This window comes from Condylura cristata, unplaced genomic scaffold, assembly GCF_000260355.1.
Source record: "Condylura cristata isolate star-nosed mole 26May11 unplaced genomic scaffold, ConCri1.0 scaffold00005, whole genome shotgun sequence".
Taxonomy (NCBI): Eukaryota; Metazoa; Chordata; class Mammalia; order Eulipotyphla; family Talpidae; genus Condylura; species Condylura cristata.
The window spans coordinates 20,569,430-20,580,560 of NW_004567106.1; the positions used below are offsets into that span (position 1 = coordinate 20,569,430).

Sequence of the window (11,131 nt, forward strand, 5' to 3'; positions counted from 1 at the left end):
ACCCCGGAGGTGAACTCATGGCATGGCAGACCTCTCCTGACCCGCCCGCTGCTCCCCTCAGGAGTGTACTTCATTGATCTGCCTGTTCTGCTCCCCACTCTGTTTCTGGTGAAGTCTTTCGCCACCCCTGAGTCTCTGGCTTGTACCCCAATTCTGTATGCACAAATAAATAAATCTTTAAAAAAAAAATAAGCATTGCTATTCTCTGTATAGAGTAAGTTATAAATTTATCAGATGTTGCTTATAAAGAAAAGACACAGACAACCGGAACTGAAGTTTTCAGTCCCTAATTAGGTATTTTGTTTTTGTGACTGAGAGCCTAATCAATGTTTCTCAACTACTGACAATTTTGCCTCTAGACATCAACTGACAATATCTAAAACACTGTTTGGTTGTCAAGACAGTGGGAGTATTACCTGCACTCACCTAGTGTGGAGAGTCCAAAGATGTTAACATCCTTTGATGCCCAAGACAGCTCTCACAACCAAAAATTAACAGAGCACAAAACATCAATAGTACTGCTAAGAAAAGGGCAAGAATGTAGAATGAGATCACCTGGGGTCTGGTTTCAGCTTGCTCACTTAGTTAAGAAACTGCATAACTGGGGCTATCATTTTATGCCTGAGTTTCCATCTACACAGACTGGAGAAGACAACACCTCAGCATAGTACTCGTCGATCTGCCTGTTCTGCTCCCCACTCTGTCTCTGGTGAATCCTCTCACCACACCTGCACCTTTAGCCTACACCCCACTTTGTAAGCATAAATAAATCTTTTAAAAAAATGTATTAAAAATACTAACTATACCTTATAAAGCTGTTGCTATTAGTGTTAAATGACTGCTATTTGAATATACTGGAAATAAAGATTCTTTCAGCTTTCGGATTACAATATATATGTGTGTGTGGATCAATTTCACTTGATCTTTTTGTGCTTTTATCTATATTTAAATTCTCTTTGCTATGTTTTCACCTCTAGGAGGACAGACTTGTACCAATGATAAATTGTACTGACTTTAAGCAAAACCTAACAGTTTCTATTAGCCCTTTCTTTGAATCAAGGTATATGCAAATACAGTTGTGCAGAGGGGTTAAACAGCAGGTAAGACTGCTATCCTCTGAAAGGGGCATGCTCACCTATGCGTGTCCCTGGCAGGGTTGCAGTGATCATATCTTACATCTGACAATCTGTGAATACAGGTCCAAGAAGACTGAAACTATCAATCACTGCTCAGTAGTGAACCTCCTATCCCTGGAACTGAATCATCTAAAATATATGTTAGATAAAATATATTAGATATACTATAAATTAAACATGAGAAAATGTATTACTATATTACCTATTATAAGTATTTCTCTTACGGAAAAGTCCTAATTTTATATAATAGGAAAACATGGGATTTTTTTTTAACATTGTGATGGCAACTTAGCCCATAAAAGCAAAAACAAAAGTCAGTGAGTGTTATATTAGTAATTGCTCATTAGTTTATCAATCAACTGGAATTTGAATTGCTTGATTGCTAAAATAAAATACCGATAACAAGACCATTCAGCAAATGTTTGTAAGTAATAAAAATGCATCACCACTACATAAATTCAACAAAAAAGATTTGTTAATACTTTATTAGTATATTCTAATGGACAGAACATAACGCAAACCAAATAAACTTTTTAATCTTTTCAGTTCAATAAAAATATGTGACATTCTGATCGTTGTTCCTTCTTTGTTAAAAGAGGAAAGTACTGATAGAACAACTAGGCACACAGTTGACACTGTACAATAATATGCACAAGTTACCTTTTAACAGTTATAATTCTAAGATGTGCTCTTTATAGTTTTCCCTTGTAATACAGGAGTCATGCTCCTATAAGCAAAATTTACTAATAACAAAAGAATTTTACAAGGAGTGACAAAAAGACTTTTAAAACAAGTCTTTATAAATAAAAGGATGCAGCAACAACGGAATGTAAGTTGTTGAGTTAAGAAGACAGTTTAAACTAGATTTCAAAACATTAAAAATTTATTTATTTTACAATTACTCAAATACACATGCGTTAAATGAAAATATTGCACAAAAATTAAAATTTTAGATTGTGAAATTTATATCGTTCTTAACTTTTTAGAAATTGGTACACTTTCTGGTAGCACTTAACTGTGTGATTTTTCCCAAACACCAGCAGTACAAACTTAAAATGAGTGAACTAAAATATTCAAGAAAGTCTTTAATGTTTTTTTAAAAAAAATTAAGGCTAACCAAGTGCATCCATTGGTCAATGGCACAATTGTTTTCAGCAACTACTCAGAACTCCCTAAATGCAGAAAATGCTCATCTAAGTGCTACATTGAAATCATACAATCAATTCTTTTAGGTGAATGAACTGTAAGTTAGTAGTGATGGTTTTTCAATAGCTCATGTTCCTGAAAAACCAGAAAACCCAAACAAAAAAATGATTAATTTAGAAAGTTCTTGCCTAAAGGCACCACTGACTTAAAAACACATTCAGAAATCAAATATCTGAAGACATAAAGCCTCATCAGGTATATATTCATATATGCAATAAATGCATTAAGTATAATAACTTTATTAAACATAGTACACTGTACTTGACTCACAGGTTAAATATTTTACACACAGCTTGACCAAGTCATTCAAAAAAGTATCTCTGATTTTAGCATGACCACGGCTCTCTCCGATGTAAAACATAGATGTGCATAAAGAAGACGCACAACCGTTTACACAGACTGCCATTTGATATTTCTGTTTTTGAAATATAAACTCTTTTTAAACAAAAATTATTAAAAACCCATTTATTCAAATAGTTTTTGGTATAACTGCAGTTATCTTGCAGGGCTCTGTTAGGAAAATTTGCTATCTTGCATGACCTTTCTTTCCCAGCATTTCTCAAGTTCTCCAGAAATGCTTTTCCACATGTACATGCTAGACTTACGTGAATTCTTCTGTACAATCTTACATTAATTCATGTCAAAAATATACTGGAAATGGGCAAGGGTCTATTTGAAAGTCATTGCACTTATGGCCGTGCTGATATCTCTTAACAGGTTTCACATATCACTTTTAAAGCCTTGGGCACTGGAAGGGACGAGGGAAGGGAGACACTAAGAAGAAATAATTTCTTCCATCAGAGTGAAGAAGGGTCTTTTCTCATTTGCAAATTGCAATGACAGGGATTTCATTCATGTAATTTTGAAGACATGCAACACATGCTCAATATATGCATACTACAAGTATGCACAATAGCATTATTAATAAATATGATTACAAAGTTTTTAAAGGAAGGCTTTATTCTGTTATTAGGCTCCACTTTGTAAGTAGGATCTCAGTGAAAACAAGACCATTATATCTTGTTCCATCTTTAAGCTCCCAAATAACTGGGATACCAATTCTGTCCCTTTGTCTGAAGCACCCAAACATTCTTTTAATACCAGGATCTTGGCTCAGTGGTCTGAAAAGTAGCTTCACCATTTTAAGGTTTTAGTGTTAAATATTTTTAAAACAAAAAACACTGACACACCTAAACCCTTCGTCAGTGGAAGTATTTAAAACTATGCAGGAATTCTGCATACATGGAATATGAAGTTTTCCAAGATGGACAAATGGAGAATGAGAAAACTATTAGGAAATGAAAGTCTCCAAAACTGGAAAAGGTATTTTGTTGGTAGTGGTATAAAATTATTTTAGGGACTTAAACATATACACTGAGGGGTTTTGCCAACTCGTTTCATTTAGTAGAGTTTTACATTATGCAAAATATAAATAAAAGCATATTTTAAAAAATATTATAGTTCTGTTTTCATTATTTTCATATATGTACACTAATAGACTCAGGGATCTGTATGTCTATATATGATTAATAAGCTCATTTAATCCATTGATTTGCTATGTTTGCAATTACCTAAGGTATGTCTAGATCACACAATTTAAAATTATCAAATGGTAATTTTTAATATAGTATTTTTTTATTTCCACATTTTTAGGACAGAATGTATTTGGCAGTTCTTTCAACAAATTATACCCCTTACTGTATAATCAGTAATGTCTTAAAGATAAAGAAAACTGTAATAATTTTTAAACTTAAATGAGAGCTACCACATGCTTCTTTTTGCACATAGATCGCCAAAGAAAAACTTAGGATTGAGTACCATAAGAGCAAAATAGAGCCCTTAAAGCACTTGTGATACAGTTAAAATTTGTTTTATACCAATGAATAACAAAAATCCAATCAAATTCTATTTCTGATTGGTTCTATTTTATACTGTTTTATGTCACAAAACTATAACCCAGGTATAAGTTCACTCATACTTTAATGGCATTCTGTCACTTTCCCCAAACAGCTGTTCCAAAGATCATTCATTGGCTAAACCACACTGTATCAAAATTCTGATAAAGACCTACAAAATCATTATGCACAACAATCTCTCTGAATCATACAATTGCACAGTCTCCCACTGCCAAGCAAATTAGCCAGTTTTTTCTGTGAACCATTGTATTGTGCTTTCCTTAGCTCTCTTATATACACTCTGGCACTTTGTCACTGCTGGAGAATGCTGTTTAGTTTGAAACGGAAGAGACTGATGTCATTCTTGCTTGAGATGAGGGCAGTATCCTCTCAATGTTGCAAAAATATGCACCAAATCATTTAAGACACAGAAATCTCTCTTCATAGTGGCTGGATTACAGACGGGGATGTGAAGAATCACAGTCTTATGGATTATTAATAATCTATTTGAGACACTAAAAGACTGGTGCAGACACAACAGTATGAGTTAAGCCCCAGAAGATCTGTCCATACCATTAGTCTCGGACAAAATGAAATACCAGCTTCATAGACTGGAGGGTCACCTTTTCTGTAAAGAAGGCGCTTGAGTAGTTTGAAGTTTCTGTTTATATTTCTGCATCTGCTTTGACCGTGAATGCAGTTTGTTGAAAAGTTCACGGAATTTATATTGTGGAAATAAGGTTTCCAAAAAGCCTTCTAAGAAGACATAAACCATTCTTCTATTTAACTGGTTGTGCTGAAACATTTCAAAAACACGAAGAATACCTTTCCGTGTTGTTTCAGCTCCAATAATGTGCTTCAGTTCATCTAAGTGAAGAGGGTGGCAGAATAAATATAAATTATTACTCAGTAAACATGCCTAAGCCATGTTTTAAATTAAAGTATGTGAAATACACAGCACAATACCTTGATAAACATTAGGGATCCAGTTAATCTGTTTCAGTTACATAGTTTAACTTAAAATTTATACACTTCTACATCCACTAACTTATACTATAGAGACTAGGAGACAGTACCACGCAGGAGAAAGAAGCAGGACCCAGACTCAGAAACACCTAATTAAGAATTGTAATCCAGACCTTTAATACCTACATGATACTTACCCATCCTGAATTGGTTTCCTCACCTATAAAACTAGGGGTTTATAGTAACAGTGTTATTGTAACTGAAGCTTTAATGAGAAATGAAAAGTGATCTATAAATTCAACATCACTACATACATATTCTCTGTACAGCTAATGCATCATAGAAATGCTATAAAAAAAGATGTGTGAAAGCTAATCTATGATCTAAAAAAAGTTGGGACACAGCTGCAATGTCATTAAAATAATAAAAATATAAAACTATTTACAGGTGAGAGAATTCCACATGAGATAAGAAAAGATTCTCTGTACGGAAGTGACATCTGAAGACTTGGCTACCTGAACAGGATTTTGAAAAATGCAGATAAATAATAAATTGGTTGTGGGGGAAGAGAACATCAATAAGCAAATGAGAAGTTCAAAAATAAAAAGCAAGCTTAAGAAATGAAGGCAGCAAAGTTTGGTTGGATTTGAGGATCTGTGTAAGAGAAAGTAGAGAAAGAATGGAAAAGTAACAGTGCTGTGCCTGTCAAGATGAGCATGTCTGGGGTTACAGACAACATGAAGTTACCAGAAATACTTGAATATGGGAAGAATATGTATAATTTTTCTTAATTATGATAATTGGGGCTCCGAAAAGTAACTTATCATTGCTTTAAAAGAAACATGTAACTTCTAAAAGATATGCAACCTAACTATTGGTACAGTATAATTTAAAGCAAATAATTGGTAAGTTTACTAAAAATAAGGCAAGGGATTATGTATATATTAAAATTCATGTTATGTACCCTTACACTTCCTTCAGGTCTTCACATAACTGTCATCTTTCAGGGAGGTTTTTCCTGGTCATGCTATCTATAACTGCAGCTTACTGACACTTCCCTTCTCCTGTTCTCTCTCACCTACCTCAGAACTTATTATTTTTAACACATTAAATTTTGGTTGTTTTTTTTTTTTTTTCTGTTAACCCCCAATAGATGTAGTGCCAAGAAAGCAAATACTAATGTAAAGAGTAATGTCTAGCACATGATACACACTCAATAAAATATTTACTGAATAAATAAATTAAAGTTACTTTTCACTACATAACTGACTCAATGTAAAGCACAATTTGGTTTGTTCTAGTAGTATATTAATTATATCCTCAATTGTTTCTTTTCATTTTTCTAACATGCTATTTCTGTAATGTGCTTTTATCTCTACTTACTAGTAGCAAGTGGAACATTTCCAATTTAACTGATAAAAGAGAAAGATAATTAAAATTTAGAATAAAATACAGTTTTAAAGTAAAATTACTGAAAAAGAAATGGGCATCATATTAAAGAATACTTACTTGCCATTTATATCCACAACAGAAAAGTGGAAAAGTATCTAGGTATTTTTAAAGATATTCATAAACAAAAAAGGGATCAAATAACCACCCAAGTCACATAAAATGCTTTTCACATGATTCTGTCTCTAGTACTGAGAGAAGACAAAAAGAATAGAATGGATCTAAGTTAGTGAGATTGCTGTGTTCTAAATAGGCTACCAAGGAGGTGAGTCTCACAAGACCAAGAGAATGCACTGTGTATACTTTCTTAGCCATCAGATTTTAATAAAGATGCGTTTCTATGTAAAGTTACTCTGAAAGAATTTGTTCTCTAAAGTACAATAAACAATCCTGAAAGCCTCAAACTTTTATAGTTTTTTATTAGTTCTCTCATTTTCTACATTTTATCAATTATTCTCAGAATGATTCATAGTGGCAAAGTTCACAGGCATTCAAGTCATTCAGAGCTGAGTTCCATTTGTCAACCTACTTGCTATAAAACCCTGGGTAGCCAATATAACTTGTCCAAACCTTTGTTTATTCATATATAAGCTGTGATGTTAACTGTGCCTAACTTCTTAACATTGCTATTAGGAAAAGTTATGATTATATGTAAAATACCAAGCACAGCCATTGAAATGGTAATCACTTTATTCAAAAGGCATCTAAACTAGCAAGTTCAATGCCCAAAACTCAGAAGTACAAATTAATCTTTACCAAACATGTTCACTCACCTGGCATAATTGAAAGTAATTTAGTTTTTCCTGCAACTCTTGTTCTCATTCGAATAGCTTTATCTCTGCATGGAACAGTCTCTGCTAAAATGCCATTTGGCCAAAAGGCATCTCTAAGAAGATTAAATAAATTATGTAAACATTTTCATTTTCTAATAATACAAGTTGGTAAAATTATTCCAATTTTCTACAGAAAACACAAATGTAAACAGAAAAAGGGGAAGTTTCTGAAATTTTATACTCAACAAAAGTAACTAATTACAGGGTTCAACGTTAGTGTAAATGGATATAAATACAGCAGAAAAATAGAGAAGAATTCTGCCATGGAATAACTCATAAACACTAATATATGGCAAAGATAACAAAGTGGAATATACAGAAGACTATATCACAGTTATTCACAGTCAAGGTAGGCCTTTGATCTTCTTGAGATAAACAATCTGCTTCAACACAACTACAGTGTGTAACCTGAATTTGAATACCTTAACTCCCCTCAGTTTTCTCATAACTAAGCTAATGGGAAATAAATTCTTCACCCTCCCTATAGAGTTGGATTAATCTCAATGTCCTTTTCCCATATATAATTTACTCTCTTTCACATTCACAGTATGACTGTTCCCTATTCTCAAGTCAAAGGCAAGAACTTAGCACAATAACTAAACTATCACCTGGGAATTTTATCTGAGGAAGAGATAAGCTTAAAAAAAAAATCTTAATGTCCACAAATATCCACTAGGTTCTTAAGTCAGACCCTCTTGGGAATTGGACCCAATCATTAGTATTTTTTAAAGTTCTTTAAGTGATTCAAGTGTGTAGCTAAGGTTGAAAATCACTGCTCACAGAACATAATTTATCCAACTTGAATTAGAACATAACAATGCAGATAGTCCATCTTTTGGAAAAAGCATGATTTACAGTAGAGCCTTAGCTTCATATTAGAGAAGCCTGTTTCCCCCTTTCTATTTTAGGCAAGCTCCTTAACAATCTGAGTCCTCAATCTCCTCATAATGAAGTGGAGGTAAAAACCTCTATCTCATAACAAGGATAAAGTCAGAAAGAAGCTGGTATGGCACCAAGCAAATAAAGAGTTTAAATGTTCAGTATCAATAGGTTCCTTCTTGCTTCTTTACACTTTAAAGTACACGATGCCAAGAATATGCCTTATTTTTCACTTTTAGAAATTTATATCTCTACTATGCCAAGCTTTCCTTGAAGGGACTACTACATCTTATCTCACAGTCCTTGGTAACTGGCAGATGGCTACACATGAGAGAAGGCTCAGAATATTTTTACCAAATAAAAATATGATTGGGACATCACTATTATTAATCTATTCATTTCAGAAGTTTAATAAAATATTAGTCCATGGTTAAGACTATATACTTTAAAATATTTTCAAATGAGGACAAAAAATCAATCCCCCACGCTAAGTATTTGGGCATACGACCATACCACTTCTATACCACTATTTTTAGTTATCTTGAAATCTTTCACATTTTTTGAAATGAGACAAATGTTTACCATAATAGTTACAAGTCATTTTACTTATAAGTGGTGACCAAAACCGATTTTATGACTTGGAGAAAAGAAAAACAACGAAAGTGAATTAGAGATATCAACAATAAACTCTACACTGCTAAAAAAAAGTTACTATATTTCAAATATACCTGAAACGTTTCACTAAGTCAGCCACTTGCTCAGGTGAGGTCATCCAATCAACATGGTCAACTATTTTTCTGAAAGTCAAGAAAGTTAAATGAATATGGTTAAAATGGTAGAAAGTAAATAAATACTACCTTCATAGAATAAACAAACTATCTGTGGAAGAAACAGACTGCTTTAATGATATTCTTAAAGGCTCAAAGGATGAGCAACAGTGAAAATATAAAAACTAAGTAAGATCAATGCTGAGCGGGTGGGGGAAAGGAAAACAAAAGAGTACCTATTAATAGTATCACCATATGTGGCTCTAATAAGCTGCTGAAGCAGGTTTTTGATATTCCTTCGCAACCACTGATTTCTTTCTTTTAAGTCAAATACTTCATCCATAAGAAGCAACATTACTCTAAGTGGAATATTGTCATCCACCTGACAAAATATGAAAAAAACAAGGTACATATCAGTTACCTATCTAATAAGAATGGTTATTCTTGCAAAAAGATTGCTACTATTTTACAAGTTATAAAACAAGTTAAGACTATCGCCTTCACAATAAAATTCTACTGCCTTCACAATAATTTTTTATCAATTTATAAAAATATTTTTAAATCACTTTGATAGACTACAGAATTTCAAAGCCCTACTAAGATGAGTAAATTCCAAGGCTATAGGCAAAAAAGAAGAAAGAAAAAAAAGAAAACTTCTCAAAGTGATTTTATGAGGGTCATAGCAAAAGATGTTATTTTTTACTAGAGTCTGTTAATGGCAAAATACTAACTTCTTTGCCTATTTTCTGTGGCATCTTTAAAAAAAAATTCTCAACTTCCCTATTTAGTAAGATAATCACAACACAGAATGTGTTTTGCTTGGCTATTGTGCTATCTTTAGGTATTTTCAGGGAAAAGAAAAGCTGAAATAAAATCCAGTACTCAACTAATATAATATCACAAAAGGTATATTTCACTGAATTACTAGAAATTCCCTTTAATCTTAAACAACCAAAATTTATACACTGTTATTATGACAAAAATTTGATTAACACTATACAAAGAATTTTCTGGTGTGAAAAATGTATAAAGTAAAAATAAAAAAAAGATTTAGAACTGCAACATAACTACACATAATTGCCATTAATTTTATAATTCTTTCATTACTAAGATACACTTTCCAGTTATATTATCAATGTTGAAGTTTTAAGAATGAGAAAACAAGATTAAGTTATACACTTTTCATTGTCATTATAAACTATCTTACTGTACCTTCTTTCCATTTCACATTTTAAACTGGGAGTGGTTTATGTAGCCAAAATAAAACCTGTTCTTATCAAGAATATTCTCTGATCAAGTAAATTCCTGAGACTGATGTCACATGACAATTAATTTATAAAAACCTTGTAAGAAAAGGTATGTTGTTATAGATATTATAACAGTACAACTCAGAACAAACCATTTGTAAATATTGTAAAAGCAAGTAACATGCTATGTTTAGAACAGTTTTTATTATGAAGAAATTCAACTGGAAACTATGAAGAGGTATAGTCTTATCTTTAAAATAAGATGTATTCTGCCTAACAGAGCAGAATACATCTAATTGTGACAAGGAAGAAGCATAGAACAATCCAGAAAGACAGCCTTCACAGTAAATTATGCTCAGATCAAATAGACCCTCTTACCTCATACCACACAGAAAATCCCCTAATGGAAGGGCAAGTCTAAATTTTGGCACGACTGAACAAAAAAGATTTTTAAATTAAATTTATTTATTTTTAATTGAGGTAATATTTGGATATCCCCATCAGGTATTACCACTATACTACACCTACCATCTCATCCCCCCTAGTCCACCTCTACAGTCCATTGTGCTTCTTTCCCTCACTCTGTCCTGCCCCATCTTGAATTTTCACTTCTGTTTTCAGCATTCAAGGGTTAGTTTTTATTTTTTTTTTTAAGATTTATTTATTTATTCATCCAGAACTGGGATACAGGCCAGACATGCGGAGGGTGAGAGGATTCACCAGGGACAGAGTGGGGAGCAGAACAGGCAGATC

General features: G+C 32.8%; 1 protein-coding gene across 3 annotated transcripts in view; it reads right to left on the bottom strand.

The window, feature by feature from the left end:
* Positions 1-1,639: 1,639 nt before the first annotated feature.
* SNX13 (sorting nexin 13) overlaps positions 1,640-11,131 on the bottom strand; it is a 99,214-nt gene continuing 89,722 nt past the window's right edge. Inside the window, exons 23-26 of one of the 3 annotated variants that reach the window (XM_012721032.1) lie at positions 9,368-9,513; positions 9,093-9,161; positions 7,426-7,538; positions 1,640-5,104 (exon numbers count right to left, since the gene is read on the bottom strand). In XM_012721032.1, the coding sequence (XP_012576486.1) occupies positions 4,857-5,104; positions 7,426-7,538; positions 9,093-9,161; positions 9,368-9,513 (576 nt within the window). In that variant the 3' untranslated portion in view covers positions 1,640-4,856. Of the gene's footprint in view, positions 5,105-7,417; positions 7,539-9,092; positions 9,162-9,367; positions 9,514-11,131 lie in introns of those variants that run through there. The other 2 variants (XM_004676742.2, XM_012721033.1) reach the window with 2 other exon arrangements.